Source organism: Cuculus canorus, chromosome 3, assembly GCF_017976375.1.
Source record: "Cuculus canorus isolate bCucCan1 chromosome 3, bCucCan1.pri, whole genome shotgun sequence".
NCBI classification, from domain to species: domain Eukaryota; kingdom Metazoa; phylum Chordata; class Aves; order Cuculiformes; family Cuculidae; genus Cuculus; species Cuculus canorus.
Genome location: NC_071403.1, coordinates 76083026 through 76108441, shown reverse-complemented (window position 1 = coordinate 76108441; position 25416 = coordinate 76083026). Strand labels below are relative to the sequence as shown.

Below are 25416 nucleotides of genomic sequence, written 5' to 3'. Positions count from 1 at the left end.
ACTACAAGAATTAATCCTAAACAAAAGCATGAATATCATTCATCAATGTTGTATTACAACTTGTCTTTATTTACTGTATGTGAACTACAGAAATACTCTTTTCCACACAAAATGCAGAACAATATTTGCAAAACTGGAACTGTACCTCCTCTCAAAAGTGACCTCACCAACAAAAAAAACTACAGGAAGACAGTGCTGTTTAAACAGAAGGAGTTAAAAATTCATTAAAATGCTTTAAAGTCTCTTTCTGAGTGCTACGGATGGAGTTCTCAGACCTGGAGTGGTAGAGCAGCAGCACGCACTTGCCAGGCTGTTCTAATAAGAGAAGATAAGGATCTAAAGCCTAGCCAATATTTCATGAGATGGCTGTGTTATATCCTATTTTCTGCTGCTCCTTGACGGCTAATTTGATTGCTGCTGTTTGATTACCATTACACGCCGATGAAGAATACAAGGAACATCCCACAGAACTGCTTAGGGATCCAAACGGAATGGATGTTGTTTAAAAAAACCACAAACTAACTTATTTTTTTTTTAAGGTAAAAAAACCCAACAAACAGCGTCCTTTCTGTACACATAAGGCCATTAATTAAACATACTCCTTGTGAAAGCAAGCAAGACGTGGTAAATACATGAGTATCAAACATAAAACCCCCAAAGCCCCAAGCCCATGAAAAGCATTATCCAGTTACAGCTAGTTTACATCTCGGATGCACGGAGAAGAAACCCACCACTTTATTTCTTGAAGACTTTATGTGTTATGTCTGCCCCTCTCCTGACAACTCCTATTGTCTGGCCCCTGAGTAGCCCTACTGAGAGCAGCTGTACACGCTAATTTGTGGTTCACTGAGATGTCAATTGAGTCTTAAAATGAGAAAACAACAGCTGCAAAACAATACTTGGCTGTGGCACAAATATTTTCTAAGGTGTACCAAAGTTTAAGATGCTTTATTAGATAAACATAAATACAAACCTTAACCCTAGACCAAGTGAAAAAATAAAATAATTCGATCTTCACTCCTTTTCTGTCAACGTTTCTCATTCTACAGAAGCTTTTCAAATGTTAAAGGATTTAATGATTTACCTTGAGAAGGGAAGACTTCTTTCGTTCAATGGAAAATTAGTTTCTGAATGAATTTCTCGGCTTGCTTTTTCTTCGGAACTATTATCGCTGCTATCCCAACCTGTTAAGCAAAACATGAAATAAAAATTTTCAAGTAGTAGGGGCTGGACCTTACAGCAGTGCTAAGTCCCCAGCAGCAACACACTCTTATTTTCAAATACAGGCACAGAATGGCCACACTCTTGGTTTGATGAAAAAGTTGAGAGACAAGCACATATCACGCAGGTATGATATCTCAGGATTTTTTACTCATGATTAAGTAGAAATTAATTAAAAACACTTAAAACATGACTCCTTCATTATTAATTAATTTATCTGACAATGATTCCTTGTGAATTGTAAAATTTTAGAAAAAAGAATGAACACTGCGATTCTAAGAGCTATATTGCATCATGGCAAGTTTTAGCAAAACTTAGAGGATTTCTGGGGTCCTTTTATTCTTTTCTTTTTAATCCCCAAGATCTCATTTACTTTAGTTAATCAGGAAGCAAGGTTATTTTTATTCTTCTTTCCCTTTTCTTAATATTATTTGATACATCAGTATTTTCAGCCATTCTCTTGAATTAAGAGTTGCATTTGGGAGACAAATCTTAGTATTTTTATGACTTAAACAGCGAAACACGCAACTATTTCAAAATCTTTAATCCATGCATTCTTTTCTTTCCTTTCTCCCTGCTCTGTGTCTTCTCACTTCCATTCTGTCGAGATTGATTAAAAAAAGAAGTAGTAAATGAATTAATTCACTGGAATTGTACAATTGTTCATCTTTGTACTTGTTTCCAAAGAATGCGATGCTCAAGTACAAATCCCACTTTAAAAGGCTACTTTGCACATATATATTAGTACTGAAATTATAAACAAGCCCCGACTGTTATCAACTTCATTCCAAGCCAGGACGATTTAGTATTTCTGTACATGTCAGACACACCTACTTTCTCACTGGCCATGCATGTTACCAGTCTGCTCCAGTGGATCACACCACTCTCTGCATGGATTTTAGTGGCACAAAACCTGGCCACTCTCAGGTGCTTCCAGCAAAGAGTTGCAAGATGCCTGACTGGCACAGAGGATGGCAGAGCTCAAGCACAGGAGCAGCAGTGCAGCAGCATGCGGCTTTGCAGAATAAATTCTGACTGCTTCCCAGAGAACACATGAAGGCAAAAAAAGAAAAATCAAGAATGGAGAGGAAAATAAAGAAGGAAAAAAAAAAAAAGGCGGCAACTCTCTCTCTTTCACATGTGCAGAGAAGCAGGGACCTGCAGGAACAAATATTCAGTGCTTGTTTGTGCATCACTTTGGGAAAGCAAAACAAGCTACTTTAATCAAGTCAGAACTCCCAGAAATCGTTTTTCACTCCAGCAGAAAAGCTCTTAACATAGGTGTATTCTTCAGGGCTCCTCATGTACAGACCCAAACTACAACATACAACACGGTAGAAATTACATGCTCACTTCTTGCTGGGGATAGAGCAGACCTTCCTTCATTAGAAAGGAGGGGCTTTCCTTCTGCCTCGGGAAAGCCTTGTACAAAGCAAGTTGTACTCAGCTAACAGAAAACCACAAGCCAGAGACTCTGCATATGTTCAAAGTCCAGTTACATGCACCCTCAGACATGGCCCTGGCACATCCATGGTTTGCTCCTTTTGTGAATGAGAATATGAAGCAAATGGCCTCCACACAAATCGTCAGCTCTAACCACCCTTCCTGTCTCAGCCCTGAACATGCAGAGGGACACATCCACCTTGTTACAGTCTGTTATTGGACTGAATGCTTTTCCTCCTTCCCCACCACAACAGGTAAGAGTTTCCAGAGCAGATGGTAGCTCAGAGGATGTTCACACACTGGTTAAGTAGCTGCATCTGATGTATGCCTCTCAAAGCCTTCCCTTTGTTTCAGGCTAAGCTTGGGAACTCCACCCTGATCAGGGACCCCGTACTGAGCTTGTTGTTGACTGGGGTCCCCTCCAGATCTGCAGACTCAGGGAAGAGCTTCTACCTGTGCACAAGGAACTGCCCTGTTGCTGTTTAATGCTTTTCCTGCCTCTCAGGGCAGTGACATGGAGCTCATCTTTTATCCAGGCATACCTATCACACCTTTCCTGTTGGCACTTCAAAGTTCAGATCTTTACCAGCTCTATCAAAACTCAATCTGAGCCTCTGCCATCATTCTGATCTCCTTACTGCTTTTGCATGCATATCAGCCTCAAAAGACTATTCCTCCATGCTCTTTGTGCCTCCACTGTTTCCCCTTCCTTCACTACGTCTAACAGTAAGATAAACTACTTGTTCTTCGCCTTTAAGACCCCTCAAAGCCCAGCAGTCAACTATAATACAATGCTGGGCTATCAGTTCCCACTTCTCTTCTAGTAACACCAGACTGCCTTGCCAATTAGTCCGTTCATTCCCCTCGAGCATCGTTGTGCTGACTTACATCCTACATACCCTACAGAAATGGGAGATTCTTCTAAGAACTCCTGAGCCCACCAGTGCACCTCCCTGGAAAGCCTGCTGTGATGATTCATCTGGGTTGTGGCGCCCATGAAGAGCCTGACAACGTGCAAGCATTTGGTGTGCAGCAATCACTGCTTTGTGTGCTGAGCAATCACCTGGCTCTTACTTCCTCTTACCTCACTCATCTGCTTAATCCTCATGCCTTCAACAACACATCCACATTGTAAGTTGGAGGAAGGGAAGAGTCTTGGTTACAGACACGCAGCACTGACAACAAAACCAGCCCAGCCTGGACACATGGCAATACTTGCTTCGCCCAGGAAGCACAAGTAATTGGTACAATGTACAGGGAAGAGAAGAGAAGAGAAGAGAAGAGAAGAGAAGAGAAGAGAAGAGAAGAGAAGAGAAGAGAAGAGAAGAGAAGAGAAGAGAAGAGAAGAGAAGAGAAGAGAAGAGAAGAGAAGAGAAGATAGAAGAAATATGCTGCTAGGAAGGAAAGCCCTTAAGCACTTTCCTTCAGTCCCGATAGAAGTGCATTGTGCCATAAAATGCTTATGCAGATCAGTGTATGTCATAGAATGGTTTGGGTTGGAAGGTACCTTAAAGATCATCCAGTTTCAATCTCCCTGCCATGGGCAGGGACACCTTCCATTGGATCCGGTTGCTCAAAGCCTCATCCAGCTTGACCTGGAACACCTCCAGGGAAGGGGTAGCCATTACTTCTCTGGGCAATCTGTGCCAGTGCCTCACCACCCTCCACAGTAAAGCATTCCTTCCTAATATCTAATCTAAATCTCCCTTCTTTCCGCTTAAAACCATTACTCCTCATTTCATTGCCTTCGCAAAACTGATCATCATGTTTAAGGGAAAGTGTAACCTAGTTCAAAAAGACACTTTTATTCTGGTCTATGTGTGTGTATTTCTATTGTTTCTTTTGCCAGATGCGTCTACCTTACCATGTTATAACAGCCAAGTGCACCCTTCCCTGTCGCAGGCTGGAGATAGATAGAGGCGCACTGTGCTGAAGCACAAACATACGTTTTTCCGGGAGCACACAGCACAATACAATAGCCCTGGCAAGAGAGATGCACCAAATGGAGAAGAGGCAAAAAGAAAACGATCAGTTTAGATCCCATCAGCAGCGTGCAGACTGAAACCCTTGGATAAAATAATTGCCAGCATCACAGAAAACATTCAGCAGGGAGCAGCGGCACCAGGAAGCAGAGGCAAGAGGAGAGCTGTGGGCTGCAACAGCACTGCTGGAGAGCAGCAGCACCTGACGGTGTCTTGTAACATCTCCTGGCCTGAACACAGGCTGGCTAAAAAGCACCTCTCTTTTTCCCATCCAAATTCAGTAAATTACATTGAATAAAAAAAAGATATGCCATCTGCTTGACGTTGTCTTCCTAAGATGTTTTTGGATGGAGTGACCTCACCAGACCACCAGCTCTCATATTCAGAAGACACCCTAGAAACAATGTAGGCACACAGGGGTGAGGCTGTACAGACTGGATTCTTTGGGCATTTACTCAGTCTGAATGGCCAAGCCCAGGCTGCACAGACACAACTCAACAAGCTTGATAAAACTCGGTCTTTAAACTCAAACTAGGATGTTAATAATGGAAAGTTCTTAATCATTCCAGCAGTACTGCAGCAGAATGGGCACTGCTGTGTCCCAGACAACACCGCTCTCCTCAAGTCTTTTCACTGTGCATTATTCCTTCCACTCAGAAGGAGCAAAGGATCTGCGATACCACTATTAATTAAAAACACTCCACACTTTTCAACTTTGAATTAATCGTGCAGTCGGCATGAGTCAAAGTAGCTTTCATGTCAGCTTTTACAATTTGGTTCTGAACAAAGTGGGTGTAGTTTTCTTCATTAGCAAACAATTCCCAGAAAAAAAACACTGTCGTTGCATAACGAACCACTATTATTTTGTTCTGCCAAAGTTAGCGATCTTTAACCCAGAACACACTGCACCACAGTAGAACTGAAAAGAAGGTATTTTCTCCATGCGTTCCCCCTATGGACTGGGTTGCTGGATCTACCAATTCTTAGTGGCTAAAAATGCGATGCTATGCAATTCTCTGCAAATAACAAGATAAGACAGCTCTTGGCCTCATCCTTGCAACATTTATATCTTGCCCATTGTATTACCACTCTCTCACAGAGGACGCAGCTCACACTTTTTATCATCAAAGCCCTCTCCTGCAGCCAGAGTCCCAGCATAAAAGTGTCACCTGCAGGCACCAAGTCATCTTTCTATGAATGATCCCCAAGTGCTTGCCTCTGCCTGTCTGAAAATGGGAGAGGTAGCTCACTACATTGCTGGTTTTTAAAATGCAGACTGGGAAAACAGAAATACCACTGCCTTCATCACAGGGTTCATGTGTAGCCCATACAGTTTGTGAGCCAAGCTGCAATCTTCCACCTAAGTTGCGAAGCACATAAGCAAGGCATAGAAGTAGTAGATGTTGCTCTGCCAGGAGAGGAACAAGAGCACTTTGTGTGCACTCAAAAGCTATAAAGAGCTATCATTCATTATTTCCAATAACAATCAATAATCCTGTATGTGAACAGAGGTATTTGGAGGGCAAAAGAACCCAGTGTTTTCACAGACTCAAACCAGACACATATATGCATCTTCCTCCCAGACACGAGTGAAAGCCTACACCAAAAGGAACTTTGCTTTTTCTGTGTGCTTTTATCACCAACAAAATAGTTAGCAGCTTGGGTATTTCAGCTGTCACTAGACTTCAAAGTCAATAATGCCTTGAAAGGAATATTATCGGGATAAGCTGAGCCTGCAAGCTGTGTAGTTTTACAGTTACCTTGGCAATAGTTACCGCATTCGCATTCAGAAGTCCTGGTAGGTCTGGGCTGCCACACTGCTAGGTCCTGGACCAAAATAGAAAACTAATGATAGCTCCTGCCCAGAGGAACTTCAAATCTGAACAAGCTCCTCCACCACATTAATGCTAATTACTGCACTTGCTGATCATCAACATTGAGCTACATAGGATTAAAGGTGGGCTGTCAACTGCTATGCCACTGCCAGCACACAAACGTGCACACCTCTGCCTGGGGACCAGAGGTGCGAATTCCAGAGGCTCTTACTCACACCAATTTCCCTTGTGATAAAGCAAAAAACTTACATACAGAGAGAGGATAAAGGCTACCTGCAAATCTGATAGAAGGATGTGCTCCCAGGAGAGCGAATAGATGGAAATCTCCAAATTAAAACCTGAGCAGAACACTGCAGTAATCAGTGTCCAGAAGCAGATCAAATACCAACAAGTATCATCCTCCTTCCTTTAAATGAAAAAGGATAAAATACTCTTATCATAATAATGTACCAGCATACGAACCTGTCCTCTCAAGACGAGACAAGTGGATGACCAGTGGACTCAGGAAATCCCAATGGAGCAAGCCATACACTGAGAATACACAGAGGTGTTGCCTCTGTTTAAAAGACTGAAGAAGAATTTTCACCTGGAATTCTTAACTATAAAAAGACTCTGAGGTCTTTCAGGAACTTACACGTGAGCAGTGTAAAATATCACCTATGGGAGCATGTAATCCAAACTAATTTAAGGAAAACATACAATCTTGTGTGAACTACCCAAGGTTGTTCTGTGAGACCATAATGGCCACAGCAATTAATAACATATAGATGAGCTTTCTTCGTAACAGCAGTTGCAAATAGGTTGATATTGAATGAAGCAAAAAGTTGGGTAAACTTATTAATGCCTTCATTAGTGCACTCCAAGCAGAACCTTGGGAACCTTTTAACTTCACGCTCAAAGGACAGCCTCACCAGGAAGGACGCGTGGGCGTGAGAGAAGTGTTGGCAGGATTATTGGCTCATTAAAGGTGACCTAAAAAGGAAAGCGGAATCGGCTTTGTGCCCTTTCATGTTCCCCCTCAATATATAAAGAAGGGCTAATTTTTTTTTCTTCTTGAGAGGTTTTTCCTCCTTTTCTTCTCCATTAGAGATTTTATACCTGGAAAGCAGATGGAAGGTGGCATTCAATATGTCATGAAAATGAAGTCTGATGAGTAAAGAAGTAACGCCATTTTTATTCAAATGCTTTATAGCTTTAACATCTATTTAAATCAAAGACATCAATGAAGGGTAGGGAGAGAATCTGGTTTTGCTAAAGATTTAACAAACCTGCCCCTTCAATAAAATCAGCAGTTCCCTACTCATAAATGAGACTCTTCAACAGTCATCCAGCAAAACAAAAAATAATGGATTTCATCCTTTCTTTTTAATCTCACGTTATTCACCTACCTCAGGAACAGCAAAAAAAGCTGAATGAGTTCTTTTACATGTCTTCCCAAGATAAAAAACAAAGCATTCACGAAGAAAATGAGAACGAGCCCACATATTCTTCTCTATCCTCATATAACCTGGTATAAAATGAGATTGCTACTAATAGGTAACTCCTCTCTGGGAGAGATCATACACAAAATATAATCCTTTTAAAGTCAATTATTACAAGATAGCCTTCCACAAGCTTAGGAGAAGGCTGTAGGAAAGAAATCATCTTTACACTATGAGCTGTACCGCACCCACACCCCCAGCTGACTATGGGTTTGCAAAAGCATCCTGCCAGTGATGAGAGCAGGTCAGCGGTTGATTCAGCCTAAGTCTCTGTTTAGAAGAGCTCTTGGTGAAGTCAGTCGTTGCACGAGCAGTTTCAGGTACCAACACAGGCTGTCTTTAAGGGATATCTAATACCACACCGGCTATGACTCTAAAGCAGCCCTTTTCACACACACCTATCTCCTTCCTCCTCTACAGGCATTAAAGACAAAATACAGACACTTCCGTAATGTTTGCAGAACATTAAAATAAATATTTGGGGGTTTTTTTCTGAAACATAAGCAGAAGAGAAATAAATCAGAACTATAGAAGCATTTGTAAAGTGCCATCACAGAAGCATTTCCACCCAACTCTCCCAATGAAGTGCCCTAAGGCTTCCAGTTTTCCGAACCAACACTTAAAACCCTTAAAGAACGCAGCAGGTACTGTGCTCCCCACCCAATTTGTAACCCTTAAGCTTAGAAAACGTTGTACAGCAAAATGGTCACATATAGAATGGGCATTAAGTATGAGTTCATCCAAAACCACAAAGCCAAACCTGCAAACAAGTCGTTTGAGCCCAGAAGACAACCGACAGAGATGCTGCCCGTATTTTAGGCACTGAACAATTTCAGTGCTCTGGGGGCTCAGCCTACTGCAAATAATGATGAGCAAAAAGGAAAAAGAGCACTAGCCTGGAAGGGTGAGGAGCCAGAAGAGAACAAGAACCCTGGAGATCATGGCCTGAAGATGAACCACATCTGAAAGCAGCAACTTTGCTTTCAAGTGAGATATGAAAAGCCTCACTTCTAGAGACAATGTGACCACTGGCTACTGGAAATGTGCTCCAATGAGCAGTAAATAAAGCAGATTCAGAAAGAATGGGTTTTAAACTGGAGTCACTGGTTTCAGTGTTTAGGTTAGGGAGAGTTTCTCAGTGTTTTTACAAATAGGAATTATTAATACTTTCATGCTCATTCAGTAAGAAAGGTATGGGAGAAGGTGGATGTCCATTGTGGCTTGGCTTTTGACCAGCTGATGTCTGACGTATGTACAGACCATCAGGGTCTCCACCGTGAAAAACTGCAGTAGAAAATTCCCTGACACATCTGTACACAAAAATCAGCTAAAACCAGTACTGGTAAGTCATAAAATTCAGGGTGGGCAGAAGGAAACCAAAAGCATGGGCTGTTACAGAGATCCAAACTGAACAGCCAGGACTCTCCTTAAAAACAAAAAAAATAGCATCAGTGATAGCAGTAGTTGGAGAGAGTCACCATTCCTGATGATGTTCTTGCTGGGACTCTCCACAGTTTAGAGCGCTTAAACTCCCACGGTCAAATCTGTATCCTCTTAAATTAGAAATAAAATCAAACCAATCCCAAGATTTGCAAAGTTTTAGATTAATTTCCAAATGAAAAGTGTGTTTTGTCCCATGAAAAAGATTTAAGTGGCTTTTAATTCCTTTGAAAAATCAATGCAATTCATGTTTTAAAATACGTTGTCATGTATGACTGAAGGGACATTGTAAGAGGCAAGAAAATGCAAAGCGTTCTATTCTCCAGAAAATAAAAAAACCCTAAGTTTTATTGGGCTAATATAGGAATATTATTGCTGCAGTATAATTCAGGAATACGAGAAGCACATTTTTATATTTCAACTGCAAATTAGGCTCAAAAAGCAGCAGAGGAAAACCTCTATAGAGAAATGAATTGCTCTCTGAAAGACAGGCTATTTTGAAGCCATAAAAGAGCAGAAAAGCAACAGTGAGCGTTGCATAAGCAGATGCCCTCGCACCTTTCTGTCAGAGTACACACCTGCATAGATAAAGATTTAGCCAAACACCAAAATTCATAAGGAAGCAGTCCATCACTTTACAAAACCAGGCAAAAACAAATTGAGACTCATTGCAAAGAGTCCTGCCCTGCATACTGATGCGTTATTGACAGCCTATGACCAAAAAGCAGCAACATCTCAGTATCCTAAGTGAGCCTCCTACATCTGCTGCGGGAGGATCTGAACACATCTTGATAAAACCTTTACTGGTAAAAAAATTTGTGTTATCAGGCAGCTTTTGTAACAGAGGCAAAGGCTTCCCAGCTAGTGGGGTTTTTCCCTGTGCTTATTCTAATCATACACATTCAATTACTCGAGAAAAGAAAAGAATCAAATCAGAAACATCTGTAGTTTGCCATATAATTACTGGATCTTCCCCATGGAGACTGACCTTTGTAACACTGATACCGAGACCTGAAAGGCTAAATGACAGGATATTCACATGGTTTAAATGTATAACATGATTACAAGGAATTAAATAGGCACTGTTATTTTCCATCTTGGTTTATGTTAACATTAAGCATGGACTTTATGATCTTACGTTTAATCTTTGTGCTCAGTATGTAGTAGCTGAATTTACTCACTATTAGTGGACCCAAACCACTAAAATGACATGTTTTGATTATATAATAAAGTTGAATACTGGATTTGAGGTTAATATGCAGCCATTACTTTCACCTGTAATAGGAATCTTTTCGACCATGTTTTCTTCTTTGCTCTCATCTTCACACCAGCTTGTGACTTCTGGATGTGAACACACCATAATGAAACACATTTCAAAGTCACAATGATCAGACTGGTTTGTTTGCTTTTAAGCCCTACTCCCTTTAATTTCTCACTTTTGTTATCTCCTGTTTATTGATCTAAACTATCCATTACCATTCTTAAAAGAGGCGCCTACTGTGAACTTTCCTCACAGGCAAGGCTACCCTGCCTCTCTGTAGCTTCCAGAGAAAAGGACAAGCTAACCAAATGTCTTAAATAATTTAAGACCCAATGGGATTTAGGAAACAAACAACCCACAGTAACTCTGCGATCTCATCCGGCAGCCCGACAGCAGCAGCATATATCATACCGACTGCGGAAAATTAGTTTAAATCAAAGCCTCTGTCTCCTCCGCGGATAAAAGTCGCGTGAATTTAGGAGGCCTAAAGCAGTTTGTTTACATTTGCTGTGTAAAGAGCATTGCAACGCAATTGCCTGTCTCTTCCAGACTTTGATGTAAGGGGTGCTCTGAGGGCAGATCAAGCATGTTGTCATTGCCAGTTATTACACTGAACTAATACATTACTTCCTTATCTAAAGAAATTAACTGGGTTTTCACAAATGTGTTCACATTCTAAGTTCTGAAACGGCACTGCACACCTTTCTCAGTATAAACCCTTTTAATGTCAGAAACTTATTTTGCGGTCTGGCTTTCCAATAAAGGGCAACAAATATATCCCACAATTTCTAAAAGGCAGACATTTTTTACATACATGCACATCTATACCTATAGATCCATTTTTAACAAATCCCACAAGGCTTGCTTTTCTATTCCTAAAGGAAAAAATAGTCACAATAGGTATCACTCATTTTAAGAAGTAACAAGAATGACGAGCGATACTGAGATACTTGGGAAAATCCCCTAACCCCCCGGTTGCTATAACACAGTGCCCTGCACATTTGGGTAGAAAATACATATATATATGTACGGAGAAGAACAGTAACTTTGAGCACACAGCTGGACCTTTTAACACTTGTTACCTTCTTCTCCTGCGTCGGTGAGCTGGGGAACGTGTTTTGCCTGCTTTATTTCCCTGCTGTCATTTGGGATCGATGGCGAGCTGTAAGATGGTTCATTACTCTGAATAGACGACCTATCCCCACACTCTTCTGGAAGGACCTCTTTTAATACAGGGAGAGCCTGCGGTATTAAAAAAAGAAAAAAAAAAAAATAACCACAGCCCTATTGTCCTTCATCTCGAGCGCTTCCCAACATACATTTAAGCTAATCTATACTTCAAGGTGTAATCTGTTTCCAGGGTGTTTTTTGTTAGACGTTAAATTACCTCTGAGGTAAATCAGAGCTCAGGAATTGCATTCTGCCTTGAAGTCCCACAAACTTTGAATTATTCTTTTAATCATTATGTTTGCTGGAAATTCTCCCTATTCCTTGTCTCACGCATTCAGGGTAAACAAAACAGAAGAGTGCAGCATATATGCTACAACAGCAACAGACTGAAAAGAAATCTCTCCGTTGCAGAGGTGCAGCAATAAGGCAAGTTAACCCATGATGCCAGCAGTAGCTGCGGCTTAAAACAACGCTGAGACCCATGAACCTGAAGGTAGAGAACGTGATGCACAGCTTGCCCCCAGCTGAGTATGACTCCAACTTTTGTCTCTGTTATTCCTGCACATTCATAAAGTTAGTTCTCTCCTGCCTCTGCATACAGTGCTCTGCAGCAGCACTGTTCAGCCCTCTGTAGTTATTTTTTTGCATCAAAAATACATTTAAGTTGGAAGCCAGTGCCTTTACAGGGAGCTGAATGTACTGTAAATACAGCTGAGTGAAAAGCAGGCTTGAAACAAAGCAAGCATTTCTTAGGTTATCACTCACCTGTGTCAAAAGTACTGTGTGTGGCTTTATAAAGCTCCTCCCAAGAGCAGGAGACATCATCCCTCCTGGCATTTATTTTACAAAGAGAAGCAAAGGCATTTCGAGCATCCTTCCTACCTCCTCTTTACTTGTAGGGTGTTCCATTAGGCTTTATTTTCTAACAGAAATATAGATTTGAGTCTTTATAATCTAGATTTTCTGCTCTAATTATCTAATCGTTTAATAAAACAAGAAGCCTTCAGCAATGAGAAGCAACATCTCAGAGAACTCTATGTTTTGTAACTTATTTTATATGTACCAACCTGAGAGTATGGAATGGCTTCAAGCTAAAACATTTTGGAATCATGAGAAAGTTTTATTCTCCTGCATCTGCTCCCTCTTCATTAATCCATATTTTGTCAGGAGCCCAGAATGGCAACTTTTCCATCTTAAGAAAATAGCTTGCTAGATTTTTTTCTTTCTATTAAACTTACATGTGGGAAACCTTCCTACAAAAAACAATGCAAGCAAACTGCTACTTCATCTTAAAAACAGGTATTTTAAGTCTCCTTTTCTTAATTTTAAAGAATGCCTTATATTACAGGCAGGATTGGGAAATCTTTACTATCGAAATAAATTAATTCCCATGTAGTAGTTTATCTCAGTGTGGATTTCTCACACCAGAAGTACTTTGTTTATCTATTTGCAGAATCATTTAACATCCAAATAAGCATGAACCATCACCGACAAATACAAGCAGTCAACGTGAAGTCTAACAAAATTTATCCAAGCAGAAGGAAGGGTCCCACCAGGACAACCAAAACTCGGTGTTCAGACTCACAGGGACCAGGATGACTGTGTTGTGGGCCAACATCTCCATTAGGACATGAAGACATCTAACATGCTGCATCAGCCAAGCGGGTCTTATTCTTACAGGAGCATAACTTGGCTGAAAAGGGCACTGGATTCCACAGCTTCCACAGCCAAGAGACTATCCCACTGTCCAGAAAAGGTGTTCTTACTACACCAGCTCCCTACAGCTGGCCCGTGTCCACAGGAACAATAGCCAGTTTTTTTAACAGTAGCAAGGGAGAGATCTGTGAGAGAAGAGAAAAACTAATACTGAGATGTGAGAGAATGGAAGACAGACATAATTTAGTGATAAGAGGAGAAGACAGGCAGGTGAACAAACAGACTCTGTAGACCACTGGAATGGGTGAGATGCTGAAGGACTGGAGGAGGTGGTGGACCTGCTGCTGGTCATCACTAAACCTCCACAGATCACAAGTGCTGATGGGCATAGAGCTGGCAGACTTGACAGGTCTATTTGTACAGTCAGGAGCTGAAAGCCCCCTCCTGCACCTCCACCCTGCTGCCTGGCCGTACAGTACCATCATCCAGTGGGGTTCTTGACAGATCTTTAAGTCCTCAGAGAAAGAAGTCATCAACATGGGACAAAAATTCAAACTTTGCAGTCGTAAATATTTAAGACCCTGAGATGCAGATCACTTATGCATTTGCTACTATATTATATATGTCTTCATGGTAAAGCAACCGTTCCTGTACATGCATGTTATGTAATTTATATTGATCTGGCTCAGTGCAACCTGCATCAAAATAAGTTGTTTCAAAGCAGAAAACGCATCCTGGCATTGCATTTAATTGACTGGATCCACTTAATAGGTAATATAAATGTTAAATGCATATGCGTGGGCCACAGTAACATGGAGCAATAAACACATTATTACCACATATATTCAGCCATAAAGCTTGTGTTATTGACTTTGTAAAAGTTTTTACGTGCAATTATAAATTTATGTCTGGTATTTGTTTATCTGTCACTAGCACAATGATACATTCCTTCCTCATCTCTTCTACTTCACTGAATGTTTTAAGGACAGAATACAAATTACTTATCCGCATACAGAAAAAGATGCTACCCTGGCTATAAAATATTACATCTTCATTATTTGTTCCAAATACTATTAAAGCTAGAATATAGCAAAGCAGTTCAAATCGCTTTTCAATTTCCCACTAAATTAGAGAAAAAACGTTTATTCGCCAATATTTTGGGAGGCAGAAGCTGCCAGGACATTGCCCTGGTGCCATGGTTCCAGCTCTCCTGGCATGACTGCAGCTGGAGGCAGCAGGGATTGGAGTCCTGCCCTCCTCATGCTGTGCTGGGTTTGCAACAAAAGTGGTTGGGGCACTTGTGGTACTACTGAATGCCAACACTTTTTTTCTTTGAAAAGGTTAGTTTATAACTTTTTGCATTAGTCTTTAAAAAAATGAGCAACCTACTATTTGTAAAATGCTCTGCAAATATTCACTGTACTAAACATAACTCTGTTTAAAAAAAAACACAAATAAAAATACATCATTCATGATAGAAAGCTACTAAACCACAGAGAAAGACAGATGATATAAGCCTTATGATAAATTCGCACCACGGCAAATGTGTGAGCTTGTTTAAATAAATAACTGGTTTGAAGGGTGAAAAACAGACACCCTGCTAGAGTCCTTAAAGAGCTCATTTTCTTCATTGCATAAAGTGCTGTACATGTTTGCCCCAAGACAACTGAAGAACTTGTATTCTCTCCTTACCATCTCCTAATCATTTCCAAGGCTGATTAACGAGGGCAGACTGCTGGTCACTCCTCTTAAAGCCCACAAACCAGATATCATTAGCAGCATAGGGCCTCTCTCGCCTTAACGGTGCAAATTAGTCTCTAGGTGTAATTGATTTAGATATTATTATAAGCACATGCTAACCTGGACATCCTGCACTGTCTTGCCGGAAATGAGCAGGCGTTCAAACATCTCTGCCACTTCTTCTGTGAGACGAACCCGGTGCTTTTTCAAGAACAAGGCATGATTGCTCAAGTAAGTCCACAGCATGTCCACATCCGACTGCTGGTCTGGCCTGAGAAACAAACCCAAGCACTGTTAGCAGGACACCTCATGTAGGCAAGACTCACAAATCCGCTGTGCTACTCATTTATTTGGGCAAGCAGGTCAACATGCAGTGGGAAAGGCCATCACACATTTTGTCTTCAATTCACATTTTTTTCTTTTAAGTGTCCAAAGTGGAGGACATAAGAAGTCACTTGTGACTTCTGCAAATCTGGGAAGGATGGGCAGGCACGATCATCATTATCACTGCCCCCTAGGTCTGTCCCAAGATTTCGGGTCAGGAGACGTTAAACCTTTTCTGCATCCCCTAGTCTCAGCTTTGGGCAGATTGCACTTACTCCACCAACCACCCTCCTGGGCATCCACTCCCCCAGGCTCATCTGTCTTTTTCTTCCAAATTGTTTTCCTTATTTTTGAGCAAAAGTGCCTTTTCTTTTCAAAGCAGAAAATATAAATACTGCAATCTTGTTTGTCAAAGATGTTTGTTTTGCCAGTTGCTCCAACGAAGTTTCACAAACAGAGGACTGAATTCCAATTAACTTCACAAGTGTTTGTCCCTAAGAAACCATTCAGGAAATACAACAGCGCTCGCAGGCGTATCAGCCTCGAAAGCAGAACCAGGTATAAGTTAAATAGACTATTCTTCAGTGCTCACAAGTGCCCCAATCCTGCTAACACTTGAGCATGCTGAGCTTGTAACAGAGAAGAAGGTCTAGACAGAAGCTAAGTAAGAAAGAATGGAAATTGTTTTCATTACCGCATTAAAGAGACCTTAAAAAAAGAGAAAAAATCAATTCTCACTTGTCCTTGTGGCATACTCACAGGGAAGAAAAAAAAAACCCCATTTTGAATAACTGCAGTTTATTGTTTTTAAAGGCTCTATGCATCTTCTGCTTCACAGAAAAATAATTTGCTTCTCAAAATTACATTCCCCATTCTTACGTGCCCGAGTCTCGCATTGAAGATTACAGAAATTACTGGCTAAGAGGTCTCTGAAGTTAATACGTTTCCCTCCCTGCCGGAGCTGCTTGGGATAGGAGATGCTGCAGACTGGGCAAGACAGAAGGACCCAGCCTGAGTGCTGCCCAGCAGAATAAGATTTACCATCAATGAACAAAAAGGAAAATAAATGAATTTGCTTAATGTTCTCATTTTGAGTCACACGGCTGCTGCCAAGATGCATAAAGATCAGTACTCGGACGTCTTTATTTACCAGTGCAATTGGAAGTCTGGCCCTAGGTCTGCTTTCTCTGCACCAGAGAGGCAGAGCAGACTTCAGGATGAAAGAAAAGAATGTTAATCACACCTACAAGCAAGTTTTGTGTCTGTGATACCTGTTTTGCTTTTCATCCACTGCTCTACCTTTAGCATTGAGTGTTTTCTCAGGTAGGAGGCATCCATTCAGCATGCTTTGTAATAAAGCCCGAAGGTGATGAAGGACGACTGCTTCGCATGCTCCAAGGTCATCTTCTTTCATACTGCCAGCCTGATTATAAAAGCTACAAAATAAAGCAGGTATTACATGCAACATTTATTTAAAGCACAGCTAGCCTTGGTTTGGAGGCAGAATCAGTAACACTTCTCCTTGCTAATGGGATACTGGTGGGGCAGCCCAGAAGCACAAACATCTGTGAAACACACTACGAAAGATGCAGAACAGGACAGAGGGGTCAAACCCAGTGCTTAGGAAACACCAGGTTTAATCTCACATCTTTGCTTTTTGACAGGGGGAGCAGAACCTGCAAATGTCCACTTGGTGAAACCGCTTCTTGTCCAGACAGCTCAGCTATGCAATGGCCAAAGCGGTTATGTAGCTGGAACCCATCTCCAATGGCTGGAGGGGCCAGGTCGGTATGGGAATCTTTCCTCCCAATTCCCTAGAAATCCTCTAACCATGTGCTTGCAAGAATCCTAGTGAATGGTGGCTGACATATGATTTTAAATAAAATTACAAAGCCATCCCTAGTTATTGTAATTAAGAGCACGGAGGGACAGTGAGGGCACTCTGACCCCACTTTTGTTAACATGTAGGTTCTGGTGGTTCTCTTTCCTCTGTTACCTCAAACACTAAACTATTTTTCTGGTGGTTGTTGTCTACCTCAGTACATCACATTAGTGTTACTAGCTCTCATTCTTGGAAATAAGTATTTACTTCACCTAAGGGAAGGAGCAAGGCTGCAAAAAAGTGCTACATTTAGGAAAGAGTATTTGTTGGAGTAATTTGCGTACGTGCTTCTAAGTGCCATATTTCAGCTTCGGTGACATTAAAACAGTGGAAGGGGAGGAAGGCCTCTTAGCAACTAGCACTGTTTGTTTGCAGGAGCCCGCTTGCTCTTTGCACCAGCCATTTGTCACCACAAGAGCCAGGACCCCCGGCTCAAATCTCAACAGGCTCCTGCAAAGCTGCTAGGTAACAGCCTCTCACCATTGATCACCTGAATTCAATTAGAAGCGTGTAAGCAATCAACAACACAATTATTATAAGCATTAGGTTGGATGTACGGCAGCAGGCAAACAAGGATAAAGGGGATGGGGTTAAGGCGTAGGCAGCACTGCCCTTCTCTCCAATTCCTGCCCACTTTGTGAGGGAAGCAGAGAGGTGAGGGGACTTGTAGGGAAGCGGCATTAACCTGAGCAACTCCGCAGACCCCATCGTCCCCACATGCTCGCCCTGGTACAGCATCCGGTGCTGGGGGATCCTCCTCACCACTGAGTCTTCTATCAACTGCAGCGCACGAGGGAGTCCTGCCAGCATCCCACACTGCCTGTGGACAGACAGCAAACAGGGCTTGAGGTGACTTGAGCTGCAACAGGTATTTTAAATGCATTCCCATCACACTAGCTGAAAAAACAAACACCCTTCATTTTAGCTTTTCAAATCAAAAAACAGCAAAACCACATTGCTTGAGCTCTACAGGAATTAAAAGAAGTGCATGAGCAAATAAACCATCCAAAAATCACCCAGGGCCTGAGACACTGCATTGAAATTACCCCTGCACCAAGTAGTTTAATTCCTTCACCTCCACAATCGAAATAAATCTGGTGACCACCTACAGGTATGGGGACACACTGGGACCTCAGAGGGGTTTTGATGAAGCTGCACCTCTATAATGATGCAAATTAGGACTTAAAACATTGAAACAATGCAGCAGGCTAATCCTTGAACAGAGGTGTAAATGGCTATTCAGGTCCAGCCGGGCTGTCTGCTTTGTTGGGGACTTTCCAGGCCAGGTCTCCACCACCAATGTCCCAGCTGGGCTTGTGCCTGCAGAGCCCCACTGCAAAATAAGGATGATTTTTCTTTCTTTCTTCCCCCCCCCCCCCCAATGTAGAATCTGCTATAGTTATACAGTTAACCCTGGTTTACGCTCCCTCAAGTGAAAAGGTCTGTGCATGAAAACTTGCATAATTTTTGCAGTCATGCTTAAGCTGTGCTGAAGGTTGTGTCTTCCATCGGACTGTTGGGCAACAGCGAACAATTAAGTGGGAGCCGCCGTGCATTTAGTCGAGTTTCCTAGACATTTAATAAGCAAAACAATACCAGGGAGATCACATATGCAGTTAAACAGTGCTTTTTCTTTTCCCCTAGTCTTACAAACCCTGTATTTTAGCAGCCGTCTGGTTTCCCATTGTTTTCCTCCCGCTGGGTGGTCCTTCCAGGGTGCCACTCGAGAGGGATACAATAATAAAAAGAGAAGGGGAAGGAAGGGACACCAACATAAAGAAAAACAAAATGTATGACAATCTGCAGCAGGCTACGGATCAGAGGTCAGCAAACAAGAGGTCCTTCTCTTTTACAGGTTGCTTCCTGGAAACAGTCTGATTAAGCTGACAGCTTGAATTATGTGTTACATTTTGTAATGCACAATCCATCTGTGCTAAGTCCTCTTCAATGCAGCTGAAGCAGCACAGGCATAAGCTCTGCCTTCTTTCTCCCCCTCAGTGCAGGCCTTAAAATAGTCATCATCTTTCTCTGCGCTAATTCTCTGAGACCCTCTCCCTCCTCTGGCTCCCCGGGTTCAAGCCCTTAAAGAAAAGGCTGGGTGCTGTAAGGAATGGTAAGAGAATATGGAGCCTTTCACCTCCAGTTCAGCAGCTCAGAACGGCAACAAGCAGCCAGGGACTGGAGCTATCAGGTGGCTTCACCTGTTGGGAGGGGAAATCGAGTGCCTTTACGGTGCCACTCGAACAAGCCAGGCAAGCGCCCCACTCGCCAGGGGGCTCCTGGGCAGCAGTTCCAAACAGAAAATACATAGATCAAGCTCTTGCATGGGTCTGAACTGGCAGAACGAGTCTGCAGAAGTGTGAGTACAACCTCTGATGAATGCACCCACCTGGTACTGCTCAAAACCATGGAATTCAGCTATTAAAAAGGATGATTTCAGAAAATATAGTAGCAAAATTGCAGCACCCCACTGTGAGCTGCAACCAAGGTACAAAGCTTATACTAAACGTTTCGTAGCAACACCACTTTTCTTTGGTTAATAACCTGATGATGTTACCATGATAACAATTCCTCTAGCTGGAAAAGGGGAAAAGGCAGTTTGAGATTAGACTAAACTCACCCAGAGGTAAAATATGACTGGCAAACACTTCCTGGGGGAGCAGACCCAAACTTTAAAAAAAAAAAAAAAAGATAACAGTATTTCTGTAGTGAAGCAGGAAGGGCATTTTCTCAAAAAAAATGAACTCGTGACTTCCTGACACGCAACAAGGATTTTGGTTTGCCTTTCAAGCGAGCTACGATCCCTGCACACAAGAGCTCCCTTCCCCTCCATCACTTGTACCAATTTCAAATAACACACCAAAAGTGTACAACTGGCCTAAAGACAACAGGCAAGAAACAGTACTTTGTTCAGAAGCCATGGCAGCAACACAGCGATATTGGGAAAGTCCAAGCTACAGATATTTTAATTTAGGACAATAAATATAAATAAATTTGCAAAAGTTATGCAAAAATATGCATAAATATTCAGCCAACATAGGAATTTAAGCTGAAAGAGGTGAGATTTAGATTAGATATTAGGAAGAAATGTTTTCCTGTAAGGAGGTTGAGGCACTGGCACAAGTTACTCAGGACAAGTCAGGCATGCCCCCATCCCTGGAGGTGTTCAAGGCCAGGTTGATCAACTTGTGGAAGGTGTCCTGCCCATGGCAGTATGGTTGGAGCTGGATGGTCTTTAAAGTCACTTCCAACCCAAACCACTCTATGATTCTAATTTCTTAGGAGAAAAACATATAGACTGAAGGGACATCGCAAGACCTGTGATATTATTCATCCTGTGAACCTCTGGCATGATATAGTCAGACCAAAAAGAGTTGCATTCTCATAGTTTGTGTAATTTATATAATTGAAATTCATGCACTAATTACTTGGAAACTTCCCCAAGAAAAAGCTCATAGATTACATTGAAAGACTCGACCACGTGTTCACACTGCATGTCATGTGCATTGGAAAGATGAACTTGGAAAGTCCAGCTGGTTATAAGTGCAATGATGGAAAAAGGCTGCTTATCCCTCCATGAGACGTTGCGTGCCTGCAATTTTAGAAATTTTATCTGCATTTTCATTTTCAGGTAAAACAAATTGGAAGTTGTATCTTTTCTGCAGAAACAGCTAACAACCGTGATTCCACTTCCATGGCCTTGAGAAACAGAGGTATTCAGCTTGGCATAATACAAGAGGAAATGTCCATGTTCTGGTTTCAGTTGTGCTCCAGAGATAATGCGAGCAGTAAAACCTTTCATTTAATTTAGCTGGGCTTCAAGAGCATTGCACGGGATTTTCATCAGTTTATGAACAGTGAGGCATCACTAGCATCGACAGGGAGAGAACAAAAGGTTAAATTACCATCGCTCAGCTATGACTTCTCCAGCAAAGGCAGGCACTCTATGCAACTTCCCTACAATGTGTTATAATTAACAGGTGTTATACAAAAGAAAAACTAGGTAAAAGCTATTTAGATGTAAATTAGATGATGTTTCCATAGCAAGCAACAGTCTGATGCAAATGTGAAATAATAAAGTTACAGAAGCGTATATTGATGGCCACTAGTTTCTGCTCAACTGCCATCTATTAAAATACAGACTAATATTGAAATCAATGACATGACCATGAATGTAGGAAGAAGAATCATAGAATCACCAGGTTGGAAAGGACCCACTAGATCATCGAGTCCAACCAAAAAGATGGGTTAAGGAGATTACAAAGCCACAAACAACCAAAAAGGAAGAAAAAACCCAACCAGCAAAGAGTACTCCTTGTTCTCCATGTGTAAAAACGCTGGTTGCTCTCCTATGTGGTCTCCCCACAACACATGGCCACCACCTAAGCACCCTGTATCGTCAACCACTCCAGCCAGGAGTATTTTGCAGGTGAGTAGTGCCCACATGAGGCAGGGAGAGGTGAGGGGGGCAGCACCCACCAGAATGCAGCCCCTCAGGAGGAGAGCATGCACCTGCAGAAAAGGCTTTCTTCAATATTTCTGTTGTGACTGCAGGCAGGAAACCGCTGGTGAGGAGGGAGAAGGATGTTGTGGATACAGAGGGCAAGGAAACAGAAGTGCACCACTAAGGGAAACCAAGCAGGAGAAAGGCAGCAGTTGTAGGTGACAAAATTGTGGGGTCAGGCAGTGGTAGGGTGGTGAGGGGGCAAGGGGCACACGGACATGAAGTACTACAGAGGAAACCAGCGGCAAATCAACTTTCAGAAGAACTAACAGACAGGAGATAAGAGCTAGAGGAATGCTCTCACACAGAGGGGGAATGTGAAGACGGGTACTCAAGAAGGGAGGATGGGGGTTGGTATGGGGTTGTTCGAACACAGCAAGGGAGCAAAGCCAGCCCTCCTATGTGATCCAGGCAAACTCTGTGGACCATCTTCTAGTAGGTATTGCCCCCCCAGCATGTGCTTCCCTGTCTTATAAGGCCATTATTGTGAGACTGAAAAATCCAGCTGTGATTGTTTAAGTCTGATGATCTGGTATTACAGTTGTTGTTGGCAATAAACCTCCCACTACTTTCACACAGTGCAGAGGACAAGCCATGCCCCTATGTCACACTTTCGTCATTCTTTCTCTTGTTCTCTCTCTCTGTTATTTCCAAATGAAATCTAACTAACTAGAAATCTTAATCCACCCAAAGCATGCTATTTACTAAATTATAAATACTATTATATAAACTTGTTGAAATAAGATTTGTGTATATTTACAGAATATCTATCGCATTTTAACAACAAGCATATTTAACCAGTGCAAGTCTGGCACGAATGAGTTACTTGAAGCCATTTAACCACTATAATAGAATTAGCAAGATACTAAATAAGTAGGCAGGAAGTTTGACCACCTGTATGCAAGCTTTAGCGACACACATCAGCCAAGCTGTGAAAACAGTCTTCAGGCCACACACTAACGCATGAGTACCAGCAGACAGAAAATATTTAAGGACATACATGTCTGGTGCTGAGCTGACGGAGGGCTTCTCCTGCATGGTGGGAGGGTCTGGTGGTTGCAGTGGGGAGCGCTCTGCAGTGTGGGCATCCCTATCCTGCTCCCAGCTGTCTCCTGGTGAGGCTGTTCCCTGTGGCACGCTAGGAGTGTTCAGCATCATCTCCTTAGCGCTTGCAGGGACTGGGAGCTCAACGCTGCTCTCCTGGCTCACCTCCTTACAAGTTTGCCTGTTCCTCATGGGAGGCTTTGGTCCTGTAGAACAAACATAATAAACGATTTCCAAACATTAGCAGGACCAAGGAGTACATCGTGGCATAGGGAATTAAACTAAGATTACCTATGCTGTTTGTTCACCTCTTTCACTTAAAACATGTGAATGTCTGCTCTTCCTTCACTTTGAGCTTCTCTACCTACGGCACCGTGTCCTTCTGCGCTCCTCTCACAAGGGGGAGTCTGGGGAGACTCCAGCCTCCATGCTCAGGCCTTTTGGGTTTACAGCTCCAAATCCGGCACTCTTCAAAAACCACCGCCCGCATGAAGACCACCTACTTCAGCTACTTCACTAAATAGTCTCTTTGGAGGAATGATGAAACAGGAAAGCTGAGAAAAGCTTTTCTTAGTGTGGGAAAAATCTGCACCTGAAGAGGCTACTATTGGACACGTTTTTTCTGTCCTTGCAGAAGAAATACATGCCTGGAGGCTTTTAAACTCTGCACATTAATTGCCTTCTTTAAAAGAGGAGTGTGTGGGGCTGAATCATGCCTCTAAGATGGCAGATACATGCTTCTTATCTTTTTATAAAATGCCAACAGTTAATGCACCAGCTAGTGCTGTAACAAATCAGTATCTCCTCAGAAATTCCCAGTTTTCCATAAAATTCACCATGGGTTTAAATTAACCAATATTTGCACACCTGCTAACGTGACAGCCCCAGCATTTCTGCTTGTCTCGGTCACAGAGTTTCACTGGAAGCCAATCACTTAAAGTTTATTTTATATTTTGTGCTGTCGCTGCTGAGCCGAGCCAGGGAGCAGCCAGAGAGGCTGGCAAGCGAGGCGCTGCACCCAGCCGGCAACAGAGCCTGGTGTGCTCTCACTCCTGCTATGGCACAGCCAAGGATCTTCATCAGCTCCCATCATTTGCACCACGGAAGGTCAAGCTTAGGAGAGCTGGAACAAGCCAGTCCCCTCCGCGTATTCAAACCTGGACTGCATTAGCCTGTTAACTTCACAACACACATTTGGCAGACCGACAATAAAAAGCCCCCCAGGCAGTCCGAGGTGATTACCGTGTCGTTTGACAAAAGCTCATTCTGATTTTGAACCCAAGTGCATGGTTTCTCTGAAGGCAGAGATACTGCATCGCAGAAATTAAACGGGTATTTCATTCCCAGACACGATGCTGGCCACCTCAGCCTGCCCTGCGGGATAGAACTGGCACTCCAGAGCTGCAGGCAGAGCCCAGGGCTAACGTAAGCCAAGCTGGACTGGTCTCCTTCCGAACCAGTAAGAACAAGCTTTCATTAAAACAGAGAAGTGGCAAATGCATCAGATGAAAGAAAATGAGAGGCAAATAAATTTCTTAGACAAAGGAATGGAAAAAAAACCTCAAGAAAGAAGGTGCCAGAAAAAAAACCAAGAAGGAGTACAGAGAGCATCTGATGGGTACGCCAGCTTTCCTCTATAAAGAAAACCATAATTGTTACAGGAGCCCCTGCATCATTAGGGTTGCCACCAGTTTCCATTATAAATAGCTCTGTTTTAGCAATTGTTATGGGGCTCAGAAAACTGGTTTAAGTTGTAAATTGCTATGTTAACTAGCAAGGCAGGGGAGAGTATTTCTGCAAGGTCTTAAAAAAGGCATAAACTGTTACTTAGCGACAAATCTTTGTCACTGTGACTTCAAACCCAAGTCCATTAGCTTACTTCAAAGTAACCAACCAAGCCAATAAAATGGGAGAGAACACATATTGCCAAGATGGGGGGAGGGGTGTGGAAAGGAAAAAAAAAAAAGGGATTGAGAAGTTGGAATACATCCTACAAGGGCAGCACATCTAATCCCACAGCAAGCGCATCTCACCTAGAAGGGTCTGCACTGCCTTTCTCCATTAAGTCCAGGACAAGGCAGAGAACCACCACCAAAGAAGAGCCTATATTGTCAAATCTCATTTTTGGAAATGGATGAGTTGTGCACAAGTGTCTGAGGGAGAAGGAAATCAACCTGAAATAGAAGTGACATACTCTTCCAGTGAAGTAGGTTCAAATTAAACCTCTTAAAGCTCAGACTACTTCAAGACAACTGTGGGCACAGCAGTGAAGCAATCTTCATTTTCTAATAGTGAACCTGAACAGGCTCAGCACCCAGCCAAGCCCTTGCCTGTCCAGATGAGCAGCCAGGGAGGAAACAGAGTCAAAAGAAAAATATAAAAATAAATAAAAGATAACAAAGAAAAGAAGAGAATGCCATCATTCTTCAAACA

General features: G+C 42.3%; 1 protein-coding gene across 2 annotated transcripts in view; it reads right to left on the bottom strand.

Moving 5' to 3' along the window:
* The window catches only part of KIZ (kizuna centrosomal protein), a 56140-nt gene that overhangs the window by 9208 nt on the left and 21516 nt on the right, over positions 1-25416 (bottom strand). For both annotated transcript variants that reach the window (XM_054062091.1, XM_054062092.1), the window contains exons 6-11: positions 22940-23189; positions 18121-18255; positions 16825-16989; positions 15350-15500; positions 11746-11905; positions 1085-1184 (exon numbers count right to left, since the gene is read on the bottom strand). In XM_054062091.1, the coding sequence (XP_053918066.1) occupies positions 1085-1184; positions 11746-11905; positions 15350-15500; positions 16825-16989; positions 18121-18255; positions 22940-23189 (961 nt within the window). The remainder of the gene's footprint in view (positions 1-1084; positions 1185-11745; positions 11906-15349; positions 15501-16824; positions 16990-18120; positions 18256-22939; positions 23190-25416) is intronic.